The following is a 21,564-nucleotide window of genomic DNA, read 5'->3' on the forward strand; positions in this document are numbered from 1 at the left end:
GTAATTTAAGGTGTTTGGTTAGTAGTGAATATATAACATTTCTACTTCATACTGTTGTATATCCTCTCAAGAGGCTTACTTGGTATATACATGCTTCATCTTCTAGGTTGCTGATCAAGAGAATGAGCAGCGGCGAAGGTTGGAACAAGCAGCCCTTGAGGCGTTGAATAAACCTCCAGAAGAGGTACTGAAAAGAAATAAGTTAAACCAGAAAAAGCAACAGGTAAGAAACATTTGCATTCAGATGTGTATAAAGTCACTATTCCATTCACTGCACAGGCATCAACTCCATGAGTCATGTTATGAGCAACACAAATCTGTTTAAATTAGTAGGGGTGAAAGAGTTCGTAATTGTTGGTGTGATATTTTCCTTGTATTATAGACTGTAGATGTATGCCCAAGATTGGTTTAATCTTCCTCTGTAAACCATACTAGATTGTCCTATTTTTCTTAATTAATGCATGTTCATCTTGTACAGTCGTAGTTGCTCTATACATCTTCAGATACACTTGTCTAACATAAATGACCAGACTTCTTTCTTAGTCTTCATTACAAAATTTTCTGTATACATTTTATTACATATTTATAATAAGACATACATAAATACTCATTGTTTCAAATTTCTTGGTACAGAGTCAACTCAAGTTGGTTTTGGGTGTTCTTTTATTAAGATATTCTAAGATTTCCTTTTTCAATGGAAAGGTCCTTCATTTCACCATGTTCTTTGCTTTCTGTATCTAATTAGTAGATCTGCTATGTTGTTGGGCCATGTGAGGTCTGCTCTTTGGATCACATATTATATTTTGTTTGATGAAACTGGGAATCCTTTTTACCAACCTCTGAAAGCTTTCTTCAGCTTGACCCAGGTATTTCTGGGGTGGCTGTAAGCTTTCTGCCTCGTCTTAGGTTTTGACAGAAAAGGTTTAAGACTTGATGCACTTCCTGATACCATGTGAATTTTCAGGTGAAAATTCTTATCGTTAACCCTGTGAAATGTCCTGCAGGAAAATTAATTTTTACATTGATTAACCAACTTCCAAATATTTTTGGCAGTGTTACATTTTATATCAAATGCCTAACTTGCTAAACGGCTTGACTCCCTAAAATTGCTTACACCTGAAATTGATTAATTTAACATAGATGGCATAGGCCTAACTTACAACAGCCTTCCTTTTATTTAAACAAATCTGTAAATCTAATGTTTGAAATGTCTAAAGACAAGTATTATGAACACAACAAAATATTGCTGGAGGATAAGCACTGTTGTAAATTATCTAGGACTGATATAACAGAAGATATTTTGGACTGCATCCTTGGGTTAAGAAACTATAAAATACCTGCCAGTGAGGGAAAGAAATAGGGGAAAAAAACAGCATGAAAGTTCTGAAAAATGTTTCCTCAACTCCTAATGGAAATCTGAATTTCATACATATTCCTGAATTTGCTAAGGTATTAAACCATTCCTCTCCTTGAACATGAATAAAATGCAATGGTTTTAAAGTAGTTCTGGAGTAGGAATGTGAGAAAATAATGGTCAGTCAATGATTCATTTAACAGTATTGTGGTGGAGTTTGTGTTAACAGCAGAAAGTAAATGGTCTGTCTTTATCTCAATACAGAATAAGCCTTACTAGCAATTCTTGTGACTTAGGATCTATCTCCTCTGACAAGGCATTGTTATTAAGAAGGTAAATGGAATTTAAATGAGTGATAAGAAAATGGAATTTAAATCGGTGATAAGAAAATATTGCAAACAAGCTCTCGATGAGTTGTCAAAACATACAGATCTCTACACTTTTGTTTTCATGAAATGCTGACTTTGCAGTTAGCTTACTTTAAACAGACCTTAATGCAGTAAAATTATTTTTACTCGTAAAATATAACCTGAGTTGCTCAGCATGGTAATGCTCTGGTCAGTTAGGCAAATAACCATGAACTTGGAAAAAACGTTAGTTTAAATTTTCTTTGAAATGGTTTTCTGCCAATTTTCATTTCAGTTTCAGTAAAAATGCTGGTTTGCTATTGTTTTCACTGCTTTTCTAAGTTTAGCTCTAGTTAATTAAAAAGCAGATATGCCAGAACAGAGACACTGCTATATCAGACAGAATATTCATATGCAGCTAGTGCATGAGGCTCATGCTTATGTGAAAGTAAATGGCAGCATTTCTAGTCCTGAAGTACAGTTAAGCCTTTGGCCACTTCATCATAAATACTTCAATATTTTCGAATAAGATGCAGAAAGCTCTGTATGATAGATTGAAAATACTTTTGTTATTAATGTGATCATTAAATGCTGACATACCTTATGTAACTACTAAAAAGATTGGGAACAGGACAGTTGGAAGAGACTAACTGAATAGCAAATAAAAATGTTTAGTTCAAGGATATATCTTGTATCACTACCATTTCTACTAAACATGCAATATGTAAGAGTCGCTGTTCTACCTTTGTATGTTCAATAACCTGTGGGCGTTTTGAGTCAAACATTTTTGTAAAATCCTGCAGAGAGCTTGCACACTCATTGTGGAGTAACTAGACTAACCATGTTGTATTACAGATTTTTAGGCAATGTAAAGGTTTGTTGTAGGAGACCAGTTTTGTTGTAAAAATGTAACCATTTAGGAAGGGGAAGTTGTGGAAACAGGGAAAGTAAAGGTAGATAGCAAAGTTATTTGTGAACATGGATACAAGTGCTATGTATAAAATGCAGGGGGAGTGGGGGGCATGTAAGAAACAAATGTTGTGGGAATTTACAAAAATTGAGATTGGGTGACAATTTGAAAATAATACAGGATTTTGAGAACAATCCAGAGGGAAAGCAATGTTTAATAACGTATCAGAAATTTCTAGAAATGAGATAGAAAAAATGTTCAAAATATTTCTGTGTGGTGAGTTCTTGCATGCTACTGTATTACCTGTATTCCATTGTGCTTATCATAGCAGGGTCACTGTATTATTTAGTTGATCTTCTAATATCTGTTGCTATCTGCTCATCTTAAGACACAGCGTCCAAGCCGTAGTATCAAGATGGCAACACCCTGCCAGCAATTCCTACCCGAGACGAGATTCTAAAATTCATGTTGGTGTAAGTCATTTCAAGTTTTCCTTACGTATTTGGGTCTGCAACAGTTTGGTGCGGGAGCACTTGATGGATTCAGCCCTCAGATATTCTGCGCAATGCACTGATCTTCGGGAAATATGTGCCTTGCCTTTGGTCATCTTCTGTTGCACATGGTTTCAATGTCAGCAAGAGATTCTGTTACAGCTGTAGAAATTTGAAACAGTCATATCTTTGTATTTTTTTTGACAAAGAAACCTGAAAAAATTGCAGAATTTAAAATACAAGGACTGTTTTTTAAAAAAATTTTTATGCACATTCGGGGTATTGATAACAATTTGTCCTCATCAGTTCTAAGGTGCTGTTGCTTGCTATACCTTGCTTTGCTTTACTTTGCCTTGCCTTGCACTTCGTTTATTCTTTCTTCTCCAAGTTACTAATATGTTTTCATTGTGTGATCTCTCTCAACTCTATAATTTCCTGCTTGAATAAATATATGTACTGTACATCTAAAAGTGGAGACTAACTATGATAATTGGTTTTAATATCACTGCATACTTGCCAACTTTCCTGATTTACGCGTGAGACTCCTAATTTTCAACAGTTTTTCCCATCTCCCAATGACTCCATTATTTTAGCTTATTTTTTGGTGAACTTTAAACAATTGTTTACAAATCCCTCCATTTCAGCTTTGTATGCCATTGGCCGGAAGTCCTTCGCTCCTTGGCTGCTTTCAAATGAAATATAGACTTTTACTAATATGAGAAATGCGCGTGAATGTGCGATGTTTATTGAAGCCTGTATATTGCGACGCATATTTCGATTGTCAATCTCTCATTCTCGCTAGATTTGGAGTAGTTTTTTAGTAATTTAGTGACTTCTCTAGAGATTTTAGGAGCCATTTGGAGTCCATTCTGGCAAATTTTAATTTATTACGTGATAAAAATAGCATTGCACTTCGCGTGTTATAATATATACCATAGTATTCCTGTATTGCATAAGACATGTAGGATAAGCAGTTTTGACTAATAGAGTTTCCTGATTTTCATATCAAAATCTCCTGATTTTTGCTTTTGTAAAGTTGGCAGGTATGTCACTGCATGCTGTACAGATTTAATATTTCTGTAACATTACCTCACCAAATTCTAGACTATACCACATGTTGTACTTAGAAATTTATATAACTCATGACAGTCTCATTACTCCAGTTTTGGGAACATTTGCAACCCAAAAGTTTGATAGTTTTTAAGATATTTGAAATGTGTATTTCAATGATTACTGCATTTGTATGGGAAGTTTGAACTATTCGTCCCAGAAATTTAATACTGGGACAATTTCTTCATAATTTTAGAGGAGATTGCCAGTAAAATTGTGATCTGGTAGTTTCAAATACTGGACAATTTTACCATTTTCTAGTATTGATAACTATGTACAACGTGCTCAACTTGTCGGTTCACTGTAGCGCATTTTCTTTTCTTTTTTGGAGAGGCGCTACAATTTGAAGGGAAATCTCGACCTAGTCGCTCTGTAGCTTACCCAAGAATTCAGTAAAGGAAGGATGAGACTTTCCTTTAGTCTGTAATGCCAGACTTAAGTGGGATTAATGGTCCTCAGCAATCCTGCTACAACGTGTTAACAGTTCCACACTTCCACAGAGAATAGGAGAATCCGGTGACCATGACCTCTGCAGCAATAAAGTTTATAGTTCTCCTCGAAGAGTAGAAATATTGAGTGTAAATCATGTGAACTGTTCTGTCTCAGCAGCTGTAAGGCTACACAGATGTTTTGTCTGTCATTGTCTGCGCTGTATGGTATAAAAGCCAGCGCTACTGCAGCATGACATTCATCTCATCGCTCCACCTGTTCTTATCTGTAAATTGGTGCCAAACCTTTGCTCTGACCTTGTGCCATAAAATCTGACTGAAATGAGCAAGCCAGTCAGCTTACAGTGTGGGAAAACTTCTCTGGTGGTGTTCATTGAGGCGATTCCATAATCTGTGGAAATGTGACTCTGTGCCAAATCATCTCTGTAAATTCTTTGAGCCTCTGGAACATGTTCCTGTACATACTTGTATTCTGGCTTAACTTTCACGACAGTCATAACTAACAGGAACCATTTGCCGCGCACATTCTCTTCAATATTATGTAACAGGCACATTATGTGTAGTGAACTTTTGAAGGTGCCATCACAAATCCAATGTGACTATTCAAAATTTGAAGATTTCCATTACATACATATATTTTTATTCTTATTTTATTTTTACAATTTGCTCTACATCGCACCAACACAGATAGGTCTTGCGACAAAGAAGGGAAGTGGCTCTGGTCTTAGATTACATCCCCAGCATTTTCCATGTCTGAAAATGGGAAACCACGGAAAACCATCTGCAGGGCTGCCAACAGTGTGGTTCGAACCCACTATCTCCTGAATGCAAGCTCACAGCTGCGTGACTCCAGCTGCATGGCCAACTCGCTTGGTACATACATACATACATACATACATACATAGATACATACATACTGCCCTCGTTTCCGGGAACTCGTTTGGAGAAATGAGGTACCCAGAGGTGCTTGTGACAAGTATTTAAGTGCATTCAACTGAGGGGAGTACAAGGATAGGCACTCGGCAAATGACACATGAATCCACATAAATTTAACACTTGTTAACAACACACCATGATACTTTTGCTTATTTGCAAAATCGTAGCTTGATATTATTTTCTTTCCTTTGAAATCTCACTTTTACAACTTAATAAATTTATGTTGTAAAACAAAACAACAATTCCTTCCCCTGGAATATCCACTCGACAGATTATGGACTAAAAATTAAATTAACACACCATTAATTGGAGATATATTTAAATATAATTCTCATTCTTCTGAGTGATCCTGATTTTCATTTAAATTCATCAAGATACATCAAATAATAGCTTACCTTCATGATAGCATGATTGAGTGACTGAATCCTATTCAGTAAATATTTTAATTGATTGCTTCCTCCATAAAATCTATTCTGCCTTCAATTTTAAAAGTGTCATAACCATATTTTCTCTGTTTGACCATATACATGCTCAGAATTTAATTTATTTACAAAATTATAGCTTAATTAAATTGTAATCTCTGATTATCATTATTGTTTACATTGTTCACTGAATTTCATCATAGCCTGTAGATTCGAAGTTTTAATTAGTCCCTAAAAATTAATTAATTTATTAATTATCTTCTTATTTATTTTCCATGATTATCACCTAATCATCCTAATCTTCATTAATTTTAAGCCAGTAGATTAATTGCCTTCTTTATTTTCATTGTTAGAATTAATTAAAGATTAATTATTTTAGTGTTGGGAAAACCTCCGTGGATCAGGCGGCAGCACGCTGGCCTCTCACCGCTGGGTTCCGTGGTTCAAATCCCGGTCACTCCATGTAAGATTTGTGCTGAACAAAGCGGAGGCAGGTCAGGTTTTTTTGCGGGTACTCTGGTTTTCCCTGTCATATTTCATTCCAGCAACACTCTCCAATATCATTTCATTTTATTTCATCCATTATCCATTGCTCCTGAGGAGTGCGACAGGCTTCGGCAGCTGGCACAATTCCTATCCTCGCTGCTAGATCGGGCTTCATTCCATTCCTGACCCGGTCGAATGATTGGAAACAGGCTGTGGATTTTCATTTCATTATTTTATTGTTGGGACTATTTTTCTCAGTCTAGATCAACTGATTATTATTTTACCTTGATTATTATTCTATACCAGTGAATTAAATTTATGAATTTAATGATCACCACCACCACATTAATACAGACCTCTATCATCTTCACTTAAGTTTATTACCCAAGGAATATTATCCTATATTGTCATTGCATTCTAGCAATGCCGTACTTCTTGTTACACGTGCTTATGCAATTACTAGGGCTCAGATGTTTAAGACCTAAAAATAGCCCAAATAAGCAAGCAAATATGACCTCAAAAATTATGAAATATGACGTAAAAATTACAAAATATGACCCGAAAGTGATTAATCTAAATATAGCCATTTTAAAATAAGTTATAAATCGAAACGTCAATTCCTTTGATACATATTTTTTAACTAAATTCTTTATTCTTACTTTCATATTAATTTTCTGAATATACACGTTTAGCAGTTATTCACAGTGTACTGTCCTTCATTCACTTATCAAACATTTGTGAATACATACCTAGAAAGTACTAAGTTCGCTAAGATTATAGATTACACAATATTTTAAAAGTCAAAATATGTTTGTACCCTTCATTGGTGGTTTGAAATATGAAGAAAACTAGAAATCGATCTATTTTTAAAAAATATTTTAAAACTTTTAAGCCCAGATTACATTAATATTGCTCAAATGCATTAAAGTGTAAATTGAGCACCACGAAACAAATTACGTAGATGTCTTTCGATACGTTATGGTGGGGCGACTCGGCATATAGTGCAAATTCGTAAAACTTTTTCATCCTTCTCCGCAGGTGGTATTGAAGTGTATGACAAGATTCATCTTCAAAGCATCAGGCGCAAAAGATCTCAGATTATCACATAACACATTCTTTAAGAAGGGAAGCTCCTTTCTACGTCACAAGACGCTGTTGGTGCATATTTAAATAATATTAAATCACTTCTGTCGAGTATGCACTCCTTGAAATGCAGTGGTACATTCTCCTCTAAGAACATCATTTATCTTGCACACACAGCGAAAACTGTCACTTTGATTAAGCAAATTTTAAAGTTTCCATATTACACTGACACCAACTATTCCATGTGATTGTTGCGCTGAAAGTTCAACACTTCTCACAATTTCAATACTTGCATGTATTTCTAAGCTAGCAGCTTCTAAGCGAGTAATTGCACTCTATATAATTCTAAAGTTCGACTTAATATATGTCCGACTTGCTGACAAACTGTAGGAAAACAATTCCTGCGCAATCTTGATAGAAGAGACAGAGTATTCCATTTCTATTAACTACAGTTTTGATACGGAAAAAGAGTTTTGTAAATACTAGTTCTCATTCGGAAAGTTGACGATGACTTTGCACAACTGCAGTTGTCGCCAAACCGCCAAAATATAACGTTTCTACGAAAATAGCTCAAAATATGACCTTATGACAAAAAATAGCCAAAATATGCATTTATATGACAAATAAAAATCACTTAATTGTGAATATATTCACCTGATTTGCACCAAAATCCAACCAGCCAAGAAAATAGAGACAAAGAAAAAATGACTTTTCCTAAACATCCGAGCTCTAGTAATTACAAAGGGCACTAGGAAAGTTTTGCAGTGTGAGTGAACGTTTTAGACTTTTTCAAAATAATTTCCACCGCACTTAATACACTTCTCCATACGTCAAAACCAGTCACTGAACCAACTCTGCCACTTTTCTTCGGTTACATTTTCACACTTGATCCCATGCTGCCAGAAGCTCCTCGTCGGATGCAAAACATCACCCTTTCAGCTTCATCTTCACTTCTGGGAAGAGTGCGAAGTCACATGGGGCAAGATCAGGACTGTATGGAGGGTGATCAAGCACAGTCAACCCTGATCTGGCAAGAAAATCCATTATTACATTAGCATGATGCAAGAGCCAAGTGTTCAGCCATGACCTTGGACGGAGCTGCTTGAGAGCCTGGATGACCTGAGGCAGACAAATCTCATTATACCACTTCGCAGTAACTGTCCTTTGTGTTTCTAGCACAGCCCGAGTCAGGATTCCCCGTTTAGTAAAGAATACTTCGATCATCCTTTTCTTCACTGACCTTGACTTTCGCAGTCACAGGAGTACCCTCATCTTCATACAGCCACAGCTTGTTCTGGGAATTTATTGGGACATTGTAATAATAAAGCCAAGTTTCATCACCTGTGACAATGCTATTGACGTTACGCGAAGTCCCATTTTCAAACTCTTTTAGCATTTCTCGGCACCATTTCACTTGATGTGCCTTTTGTTCCTCTGAAAGTGAATGAGGCACCCAAAAGGAACAAACCTTTCTAACATGGAGATAGTCGTGTAGAATTAAATGAGTAGGTGGTGAAGGGATGTGGAGGGTCTCTTCTACCTGCTGATATGTCAGCCGCTCTCTTGCTGCAACATTTTCCTCACAGCTTCAATATTTTCCTCAGTCACTGATTTAGACGGTCGCCTAGAACGAGGATCGTCTTCAACCCCAGAGTTTCCTCTCTGGAACTCTTTGTACCAGCGGAAAATTGTTGTCCGATGTGGACAGTCTTTCCCCAGCACAGGAATAATTTCCTCCAGGCACTGGTCAATAGTTAATCCACGAGCAAAATTGTAGCAGATAATTGCCCAATATTCACCTTTAGACCACACTAACATCTTAACTTGCTTTCAGTCCCACTGCTTGGTAAGAACTGGTGTGAAGGTCGTGCCTTGCTGTCTTCTAGACCGGTTTTCACCCCTCTTTTCATACCTCACCATAACAGGGGTTTTTGCGTATTGCAAAACTTTCCTAGTTCCCTTTGTACATGTCCTTGTTTTACATTAAATTTTTTTTTTCCAATGTCTTATTTCCATAATTTAACAGTATTTCAATAATTGTTTCGGTGGCCCTTTATTTGCTTTCACTATATTGTAGAACAGTCTTCAATTTCAGTAACTTAAGATTTTAAAATTAATTATTATTGGAACAGAATCCTATTCCTAACTAGAATGCACACAAATTCTTTTCTCTTACAGAAATTCCTAACTTCGACCAGATCTGAAATCTTCCACCATGTGATTACATGCGAAGTTCAGAAATTCCACACATGAATACATGTCAAAATGCAACAATAATATGGGAATATAAGCACTTAAATGTCATATGCATATTAGGAGTATTTACATGGTCCTAATTTTTGTGATTTTTATTTATTATCACTATTATTCCAACATGGCAATTTCAAAGATGACGGTTCCTTTCGTGTATCCATAAATAATTTCGACATCATCTCATGACTGAATTAGAGATATCACTTATTTTGAACTAGTCATTAAATCTCAAATATTATGACATGGGGACATATTAGAAAAAAATCAATCTTTTGCCATTCATTACATGGGATAATATACTGGTACCTTAAATTATTTTAAATAGTTGTTGAGAAACGTACTGAATAATTATCACATTTAAATCAGCCAACGTGTGGTCCTTATGTCACCATGTGCTTCAATAACACTTTCAATTCAGCATTTCGGCTCCTAATTCTCAAACTGACTCTTCCATTCAGTCTATTACAGGAATAGAACACCTTTGCATTTATAATAAATCATTACTATCAAATTCATTATCTCAACTTTATTTACATACAAAGTTCACGGTATCCTGCATAAAACTATCAGTTTTATTACTAGATCCTCTATTATTATTCCCTAAATGTCTCTTAGATTAATAAATGATTTATATAATTTATTCATAAAAATATTTATAATTTGTGAATCTCATTATCATATAAAATAATCATGAGCAGAGCTGCAATCTAGTTGAGTCAGACTATTTTCATTATTTGTCAAATTATTATTAAATTATAACTTTTAAAATGCCAGTGTAATCTGAATTATCTTAGATGATCTCTACACACACTCCTTCAACTAAAACAGTGCTACACAAATACTCTAAACTACCATTCACCCAGTAAAGAGCAAGAGGAAAAGAATGCTATTCTACCTCAAAATTAATAGAAATATTACATCTATAGAGATCAGTCTACTATCTAATGGAAATGGAAGTATATGATACATTGGTGTATTTATTGATAGCAGATGGGAGTCAATTTTTTCTCGATCCTTCGTAGGTCACCTCATGGTTCCAGGTTTATGGCTGGTCTGGTTAATCGATGAATCTGGTCAGTCCACTTCGTGATAAAGGCTGCGTATCAATTTAGCGCGCCTTCTTTATAGTAATTTCCCTCGTGGTAAGGTCCAGTTGTCGAACAAATGCTACTTTGGTTCGGAACATCGTATTTCCACGTTGATATCAGTAATGTTACACTGCATTCACAAGTTTCATCACATTCACAGCAGAAACTGACAATTAATTTTAAAATATACACATAACCAGAATAAATTACGTTTTGAATGACACAAAACTTATCTCTGCCAAATCTGAAGTTGAGTCGTTCTATAAATTATTATAGCACACTCCTAGAGTATATTAGAATATCTCCAAAACGAAAGAAGAAAAAGACATGTGGTGGTATCAGCTAGGATTCTCATTCAGAAGGTCCTGAGGTCAAAGAATGCTTAAATTGTAATTTATTTTTATTCTACCCTGAACATAGTTTCCATAGTTCATTTGTGCTGTCTTTAAGAAGACACCCCTGCATAGAGATGATCCCTCGCCAGGGGAGTCCCACTTTTGTCCGTGTCTACCATGATCCAGAGAATAATTCTTGTTGTAAATACCTAAGATGGGGAGATGATACATACATACATTATCATTATAGACTGTTATGCCTTTCAGCGTTCAGTCTGCAAGCCTCTGAGAATTTACTAAATGTCGCCACAGTCCTCGATTTGCAACTAGTGTTGTGGCCTCATTTAGTTCTATACCTCTTATCTTTAAATCGTTAGAAACAGAGTCTAACCATCGTCGTCTTGGTCTCCCTCTACTTCTCTTACCCTCCATAACAGAGTCCATTATTCTCGTAGGTAACCTATCCTCCATTTGCCTCACATGACCACACCACCGAAGCCGGTTTATGCGTACAGCTTCATCCATAGAGTTAGTTCCTAAATTAGCCTTTATCTCCTCATTCCGAGTACCCTCCTGCCATTGTTCCCACCGGTTTGTACCAGCAATCATTCTCACTACTTTCATGTCTGTTACTTCTAACTTATGAATAAGATATCCTGAGTCTACCCAGCTTTCGCTCCCGTAAAGCAAAGTTGGTCTGAAAACAGACCGATGTAAAGATAGTTTCGTCTGGGAGCTGACTTCCTTCTTACACAATACTGCTGATCGCAACTGCGAGCTCACTGCATTAGCTTTACTACACCTTGATTCAATCTCACTCACTATATTACCATCCTGGAAGAACACACAACCTAAATACTTGAAATTATCGATCTGTTCTAGCTTTGTATCACCAATCTGACATTCGATTCTGTTGAATTTCTTACCTACTGACATCAATTTAGTCTTCGAGAGGCTAATTTTCATACCATACTCATTGCACCTATTTTCAAGTTCCAAGATATTAGACTGCAGGCTTTCGGCACAGTCTGCCATTAAGACCAAGTCGTCAGCATAGGCCAAACCGCTTACTACATTTCCACCTAACTGAATCCCTCCCTGCCATTTTATACCTTTCAGCAGATGATCCATGTAAACTACGAACAGCAAAGGTGAAAGATTACTGACTTGTCTAACTCCTGTAAGTACCCTGAACCAAGAACTCATTCTACCATCAATTCTCACTGAAGCCCAATTGTCAACATAAATGCCTTTGATTGATTTTAATAATCTACCTTTACTTCCATAGTCCCCCAGTATGGCGAACATCTTTTCCCTCGGTACCCTGTCATATGCTTTCTCTAGATCTATGAAACATAAACACAACTGCCTATTCCTCTCGTAGCATTTTTCAATTACCTGGCGCATACTGAAAATCTGATCCTGACAGCCTTTCTGTGGTCTGAAACCACACTGGTTTTCATCCAACTTCCTCTCAACGACTGATCGCACCCTCCCTTCCAGGATGCCAGTGAATACTATGCCTGGCATACTAATCAATGAGATACCTCGATAGTTGTTGCAATCCTTCCTGTTCCCTTGCTTATAGATAGGTGCAATTACTGCTTTTGTCCAATCTGAAGGTACCTTACCAACACTCCACGCTAATTTTACTACTCTATGAAGCCATTTCATCCCTGCCTTCCCACTATACTTCACCATTTCAGGTCTAATTTCATCTATTCCTGCTGCCTTATGACAATGGAGTTTATTTACTATCCTTTCCACTTCCTCAAGCATAATTTCACCAACATCCTTTTCCTCCTCCCCATGAGCTTGGCTGTTTGCAACACCATGATGATTTCCTTTTACATTGAGAAGATGTTCAAAATATTCCCTCCACCTCTCCAGTGATTCCCTGGGATCTATTATGAGTTCACCTGAATTACTCGAAACACTGTTCATTTCCTTTTTCCCTCCCTTCCTAAGATTCTTTATTACTGTCCAGAAAGGTTTCCCTGCTGCTTGACCTAGCCTTTCCAGGTTATTACCAAAATCTTCCCATGACTTCTTTTTGGATTCAACAACTATTTGTTTCGCTCTGTTCCTTTCATCTACGTACCAATCCCTGTCTGCCTTGGCCCTTGTTTGGAGCCATTTCTGATGAGCCTTCTTTTTACGTTTACAGGCTGCTCTCACTTCATCATTCCACCAAGATGTTCACCTTTTCCCATCTTTATACACAGTTGTTCCTAGGCATTCCCTTGCTGTTTCTATTACAGCATCCCTTTATGCCACCCACTCTCCTATTTCCTGAACCTGCTTACTGTCTAGTGTTTGAAACTTCTCACTAATCATATCCATGTACTTCTGTCTAATTTCCTCGTCCTGGAGACTTTCTACCCTTACTCGTTTGCAGACAGATTTCACTTTCTCTTCCCTAGGCCTAGAGATACTTAGTTCACTACAGATCAGATAGTGGTCTGTATCATCGAAAAATCCACGGAAAACTCGTACATTCCTAACAGATTTCCTGAATTCAAAGTCTGTTAAGATATAGTCTATTATGGATCTGGTACCCCTAGCCTCCCATGTGTAGCGGTGAATGGCCTTATGCTTGAAGAATGTATTTGTAACAGCTAAACCCATACTAGCACAGAAGTCCAGCAAATGCTTCCCATTCCCATTAGCTTCCATATCTTCCCCACTTTTACCAATCGCCCTTTCGTATCCTTCAGTTGTATTCCCAACTCTCGCATTGAAATCGCCCATTAGCACTATTCTATCATTGCTGTTGACCCTGACCACGATGTCACTCAATGCTTCATAAAACTTGTCAACTTCATCCTCATCTGCCCCCTCACATGGTGAATACACAGACACAATTCTTGTCCTAATTCCTCCCACTGACAAATCTACCCACATCATTCGCTCATTTACGTGCCTAACAGAAACTATGTTGCGTGCAATGGTATTCCTGATAAAGAGCCCTACCCCAGACTCTGCCCTTCCCTTTCTAACACCCGTCAAGTACACTTTATAATCTCCTATATCTTCTTCGTTATCTCGCCTTACCCGAATATCACTTACTCCTAGCACATCCAGATGCATCCTCTTTGCTGACTCAGCCAGTTCTACCTTCTTTCTTCCATAAGCCCCATTAATATTGATAGCTCCCTATCGAATTCCATTTCGTTCGCCAAGTTGTTTCCAAGGAGTCCCTCGCCTGTCAAATGGGAGTGGGACTCCGTTACTCCCATAGGTCCGAGGCTTGCTTAAAGGGTTCTGAGCTCGGTAGATTCATGAAGCAGGATGCTGCCCTACTTGCACATAGTCCAAGTGAGGATCTCTCCTCTAACGGGTTATGGACCACCGGTGAATTGTATAGTCCTAGCCGCCTGAGCACAAGGAGGGCCACGACTCGGATTATGTCCGAGATGCCCACTCCCATTCCATAGCAACTGGTATCCCGACTCTCAGGACCACTTACTAGGCCACTCAGCCATTGCCCATGGTTCACGAACTAGGATGTGACTACAGTAACCCACAAACATGAACCAAATTTTAAAAAATTAAAAATGCAACACCAGTACAGTTTGCTTGTTACTGGACCTTCACCATCACTACTGCCACTGTAGTTATTCATTATGTATACAATAAAACTGCAAATATTTGCATAAAAACAAAACTTCAATTTAAAAAACACACACTGGTACTCTTGTGAATGCTGTACAACAGTGACTAGCTGAAAAAATTTTAATCTTTAATGAGGTGAAAAACAAGGGTCCCCCACCCAATGTGCGTGTTTGAGTGTCGAGCACTGCTGTGAGCACTGAGCGAGGAGTGATCCACCCGGCATGTTCATACCCATAGACAGCTTCAAAGACCATCCGATGTGGGAAGACTGAGGCTGCTGCTGCTGCTGCTGATGACGATGATGATGATGATGATGATGATGAAAATGTGGGTGATGGTGCCACCAAGTAAACAGAAAATCTTACGGAATTTACTCTTTTTTAAAATTTTTATTTATTTAATGTATTACATCAGTTTCGTTTAGAGGTACTGTACCTAACTTACGCATTCTAATATTGTGGTATTGAAGACAATACTAGTTTCCGTAACCACACCCGGGCGACTGGAGTAGGACATTGATGATGATGATAATGATGATTAGTTTCCATTATGGAATTATTTGATTTTTACAACATATACAGGTATGAGAGTTCCAACTGACGACAGCTCACAGCTGTTCCCTGTACTGTGTTCAAGGTCGTGTTGCCAGTACAGCATGTTCCTTAAGGAAATGGGAGCATCACAAGTGCTGATGAATGAATTAGATGGCCAATGATCACAAACAGTAAATTGTTTTACCATTGATCATAACTTGAATTTATTCTCACTGCGTGAATTTTAGGGGAAGTGTGCTTCAATCTTGTTTATTTTGAAAGTGTTAACTAACACCTAATCGTGTTCAGCAAGCTGCTTCTCTTACTGTTCCTCCATTTTCATCATTAATAGTTTATAATAAATGCATAAATTTAACATAGATTTTTTAAAACTGGATGATGCATCACTTCTGATATTCATGAGGACTCCTGTGCTCTGGAGAGACATTTAACAAAATTTTGTAAAGTAATGGGAAAATATATTTTATTGACTCTTTAGACAAATATAACAATTTCCTCTCAATGACTGTTGGATAATTTTTCTAGTTTCTAATAAGACCCACATAATTTCCTCACCTTCGTTATATTTGCTTTTAAATTAAAAAAAAAGGGGGGCCATTACGCAAATAAATGTTTTATATGTAATGTATGTACATATGTTAGATTGATTAATGATAGTGTGTGTTTGTTATAATGTTTCACCTTCGTTGTTTAAAGTTTACATGGATCGCCTACTGAAAGGTATAAAGTGGCAGGGAGAGATTCTGTTCAGTGGAAATGTAGGGAGCAGTGGCCTATTCTGATGACTTTCTCTTAATAACAGACTGTGCTGAAAGCCTGCAGTCTAATATCTTGGACCTTAAAAGCAGGTGCAGTGAGTTTGATATGAAAATTTCCTTTCCAAGACTAAAGTGATTACAGTAGGGAAGAAACCTAAGAGAATTAAAGGTTAGGCTGGGAATACAAAATTGAAATACGTAGATAATTTCAGGTATTTAGGAGTGTATTCTCCCAGGACAGAATATAGGTGCACCAAAGCTAATGCAGTGAGCTTGCAGTTGCGATGAATAGTATTCTGTAAGAAATATCAGCTCCCGGATGAAACTATATTTACACCAGTCTATTTTCAGACCAACTTTGCTGTATGGGAGTGAAGGATGGATGGACTGGGGATATCTCATTCATAGGTTAGAAGTAACAGACATAACAGCAAGAATGATCACCGATACAAACAGGTTTTGAACAATGACAGGAGGGTACTTGGAATGAGGAGATAAAGGCTTAGGTTAGAAATGAACTTTATTGATGAAGCAGCACACACAAACTGACATTGGTGGTGGGGTTATGTGTGGTAAATGGAGGAGGATAGGTTACCTAGGAGAATTCTGGACTTGATCATGGAGGGTAAGAGAAGTAGAGGGAGACCAAGATAACTGTGGTTAGACTCGGTTTCTAATGATACAAGGATGAGAGGTATGAAGCTAAATGATGCCACAGAGCTAGTCACAAATAAAGGATAATGGAAGCATTTAGTAAATTCGCAGAATCTTGCAGACTGAATGCTTAAAGGCTAACGTCTATAACAGAGTTGTTGTTGTTTGGGTCATCAGTTCGTAGACTGGTTTGATACAGCTCTCCATGCCACCCTATCCTTTCCCAACCTTTTCATTTCTATATAACGGCTACATCCTACACCTGCTCTAATCTGCTTGGCATATTCATACCCTGGTTTACCCCTACCGTTCTTACTGCCTACACTTCCATCAAAAACCAACCAAACAAGTCCTGGGCATCTTAAGATGTGTCCTATCATTCTGTCTCTTCTTCTGGTCATGTTTAGTAAAATCTATTTCCCCTCACCAATGTGAGTTGGTATCTCTTTATTCATGATTCGATCTACCCATCTCGCTTTTGGCATTCTTCTGCAACACCACATTTCAGAAGCTTCTATTTTCTTTCTGAGCTAGTAATCATTCAAGTTTCATTTCCATACAATGCCACTCTCCAGAAGAAGTCTTCAGAAACATCGATCTAACTTCTATATCCATGTTCGAAGTGAGCAAATTTCATTTCTTATGAAAGGCCTTCCTTGCTCATGCTAGTCTACATTTTATGTCATCCTTAACTTCTGCAATCGTTCGTTATTTTATTACCCAAGTAACAGTATTCATCTACTTCTGTTATGGCTTCATTTCCTAATCTAAATTTTCCTGCACCACCTGACTTTGTTTGACTGCACTCCATTCCCTTTTATTTTGAACTTATTTTCATCTTAGCAATATCTCCATATGTTCTGCAGACTTGGATAAAATGTCTATATCATTGGTAAATCTGAGTCTGCTTGGACTGCGATTCCTTTTCCAAATCCCTTTGATTTCCTTTACTGCCTGCTCTATACAAACATTGAAAAGGAGAGGGTACAAATTTCAGCCTTGCCTCACCCCTTTCTGGATTGCTGCTTCTTTTTCAGTGCTCGCAATTCTTGTTATTGCAGACTGATAATTATTCTTTCTCGCTATCTGATCCCAATCGCCTTCAGGATCTCAAATAGCTAGGTGCAGCAAAATGATTGAATACGTCTATTAGATCTACGAATGCATTGTACATAGGCTTGTCTTCCTTAATTCGATCCTCTAAGATCAGGAGTAACGTCAGGATTGCTTCAAGTGTTCCTACATTTCTTCTGAAGCCACACTGATATTCACCCAATTCGGCTTCAACTTGTCTTTCCTTTCTTGTGTAAATAATGAGTTAAAATTTTGCAGGCATGAGGTACAAAACTAATAGTGCAGTAGTTTTCACAGTTGTCAGTACCTGCTTTCTTGGGAATAGGGAATGTCCAAAATTGGATGGCACAGATGCTGGCTTCTCCTAAGACGGTTGGTAATTCTGAGCATATTCCATCAATTCCAGGTCACTTGTTCCTATTTAGGTCTTTCAGTGCTCTGTCGAATTCTGACCTCGAAATTGGGACTCCCTTTTCATCAGCATCAACAGCCTCTTCTTGTTCCAGAATTTTTTCATCTACTTCTTTCTCTTGATATAACTGTTGGATATGTTCCTCCTGTCTTTCTCTTGTCTTCTTTCCCTAGAAGTGGTTTTCCATCTGTCCTCTTGATATTCATACTACACCTAGTTTTCCTTTCCGTGGTTTTCCATGGTTTCCCGTTTTCACGCCAGGCAAATGCTGGAGCTGTACCTTAAGGCCATGGCCGCTTGCTTCCAATTCCTAGGCCTTTCCTATCCCATTGTCGCCATAAGACCTATCTGTGTCGGTGCAACGTAAAACAAATAGCATTTTTTATATTTTCCTTTCTCCAAAGGTTTCCTTGATTTTCCTGTATGCAACATCTACCTTTCTTACAACCATACAATATCCTTGCACTTCCTTAGCTGTCCTGCACATTCTGTCTACTTAATTTTTTAATCACCTGTATTCTTTCCTCCCCTCCTCATTTTTTTTGCATTCTTGTCCTTTTGCTGTTCATCAATCCGGTCTAGCATCTCATGAGTCATCCATTGATTCTTACTTGATCTTTCCTTTCTTAATAACCTTCATCAGGCCTCCTGATCTTATTCTTCATGAATGTTCATTCTTCATGTATAGTTTCCTTCAGCCTTTTCATTTAGTCCTTGTGCAACATGTTCCTTGAAACAACCTCTCACACACTGTTCGTTCAACTTATGTAGGTCCCATCTTCTTGCATTCCTTCCTTTCTTCAAGTTCTTCAACTTCACATGACATTTTTTGACCAACAAATTGTGGTCAGTCAACGTCTACTCCTGAGAAGGTCTTGCAATCCAGTTCCTGAATCTCTGCCTAATCATACTGAAGTCTATTTGATACCCTGCAGTGTGTCCAGGTCTCATTCACATATAAAGCAGTCATTTGTGGCATTTGAACCAAATATTAGCAAGGACTAAATTAAAATTAGTGTGGAATTCAATCTGAATTCTCTTACTGCATTACCTTCTCTTCATTGGCGTACCACTGCATTCCATTCTCCCATCACAATTAGATTCTTGTCACCTTTTACATATTGTATTAAATCTTTTCTCTCTTCATATATTCTTTTGATTTCTTCATATAGGCATATAGGGTTGTACTGTTGTGGCGGGCATTGCCTTCAGTGTTCTCCCTAGGATCTTTCTAATGGGCCAGCCATTTTCACTGACCGCCCGGCTATCATAACCTAGATATCTGCTAGTTGCATAATATTTCAAGTTGCTTTACGTCGCACCGACACAGTTAGTTCTTATGGCAACGATGGAATAGGAAAGTGCTAGGAGTGAGAAGAAACCACCTGTGGCCTTAATTAAGGTACAGTCCCAGCATTTACCTGGTGTGAAAATGGGAAACCACAGAAAACCATCTTCAGTGCTGCCAACAGTGGGGTTCAAACCCACTATTTCCCGAATGCAGCCTCACAGCTGTGCGCTCCTAACTTGTTCGGTTTACATAATATTAATACATATTTCAGTCATTGAAAACCTACAAACTGTTTTCCAGTCAGTGACTGGGTCAGGGTTGGAATAAATGAAGATCCCATTTTGTGGCGAAGATAGGAATTGTGATAGCTGCTGAAGCCTGTCGCACTCAACTGGGGCAATGATTAATGACTGACAGATGGAATGAAATGATAGTGGAGAATATTGCTTGAATGAAAGATAACAGGGAATATCGGAGGAGCCGGAGAAAATCTTCCCGCCTCCGCTTTGTCGAGCACAAATCTCACACGGAATGACAAAGATTTGAACCACAGAATCCAGCAGTGAGAGGCCGGCGCGCTGCTGTCTGAGCCACGGAGGCTACACGTTTCAGTCATTGTGTTCCAAGTTAAAATGTAAACACTGTAAAACTGTTTATTTAAATGAAATATCTTCATTATTGTCAGCATAATTGCGCGAGTTACATCAGAGCTCAGCTTATTATGTAGTGTCTTGCGCGAGCAGTGTCTGGATTAGCGTGGAATCGCATAAGAGCACTCGATTCCGCGGGACGTAACAAACCCGTCTGGCTCTCCATAGCAACCGAGTGCTTATCAATGAGCAGTAGAACACTAGAAGTTCAGAATACTCTGTTATGTCTTCTTCGTGATAACACTATAATAGTTCATTTTTGCAGTTAATGTTTACCTGTCTAATATTATTGTTAATGGTCTGAGGGGAATAAGTTGAAATTTTATCATATTCATTTTCTAGTAGTATTCCCCACCCGGCTACTCACTCTTGCCACCCAGCTAACGAAAATGTCTGGGGAGAACACTGGGCTTGGTGTCTCTATCTTAGCAACAATCCTCTCACTATGCTGGCCGTAGTAGCTTACCCTCTGTCCTGTTTTCTTATTCATTATTAAACCAACTCTTGCATTTTGTGATATTGGATTTTGTGTCGATAATTCTGTAGTCACCTGACCAAAATCCCTGGTCATTCTGCCAACATACTTTGCTTATATCAGCTTCATCTAACTTTAGTCTATCCATTTCCTGTTTCAGATTCTCTAAACCTACCACAGTGATTCAAATGTCTAACATTCCATACTCCAGCTCACAGAATGTCTGTATCCATCTTCCTGATTATGGCTCCCTCTTGTGTATTCCCCACCTGGGGATCCGAATGAGGGAGGACTATTTAACTCCTGGAATATTTTGCCTGGGAGGAAGCAATCGTCAGTACATCATTCCTAGAGAGAGTTCAATGTCCTCGGGAGTTGGTTATGGCTGTAGTTTCTCGATGATTTTTATGCTGATAAGTGAATAAATGTCTAAATCCGTTTTTAAATTTTTGGGTCATTGAATCTCTCAAGAGGCAGTTAAGAACATTATGTCTGCTGTTCAGGAGTGCAAACTAGGTACACTCAGGAAATTTTATTCACAAGCTGGAACCGTGGTGGAAACAATGGCAGGACATTCATAATGCAGAGATAAAGGCTTAAGTTAGGAATTAACTTGATGAAGCTGTGCATAGGAACCAGCCTCGGTAGTGGTGTCATGTCTGGCATAAGGGGGAGGATAAGTTATCTAGGAGATTAATGAACCCACCGTGGAGTCTAAGTTAAGCAGGGGAAGATGTGGATGACGATCAGTAGCTTTCAATGACTTTCAAGCAAGAGGTGTAGAAGTAGATTAGACCACAGTGCTAGTTGCAGATAG

The 21,564-nt window shown here is 38.0% G+C and overlaps 1 protein-coding gene across 1 annotated transcript in view; it reads left to right on the top strand.

Moving 5' to 3' along the window:
• Frl (formin-like protein) overlaps nucleotides 1-21,564 on the top strand; it is a 477,209-nt gene that overhangs the window by 446,248 nt on the left and 9,397 nt on the right. The window contains exon 18 of the mRNA XM_067142136.2: nucleotides 107-223. Coding sequence (XP_066998237.1) covers nucleotides 107-223 — 117 coding nt within the window. The remainder of the gene's footprint in view (nucleotides 1-106; nucleotides 224-21,564) is intronic.

Source organism: Anabrus simplex, chromosome 2 (assembly GCF_040414725.1).
Source record: "Anabrus simplex isolate iqAnaSimp1 chromosome 2, ASM4041472v1, whole genome shotgun sequence".
In the NCBI taxonomy this organism is placed as follows: domain Eukaryota; kingdom Metazoa; phylum Arthropoda; class Insecta; order Orthoptera; family Tettigoniidae; genus Anabrus; species Anabrus simplex.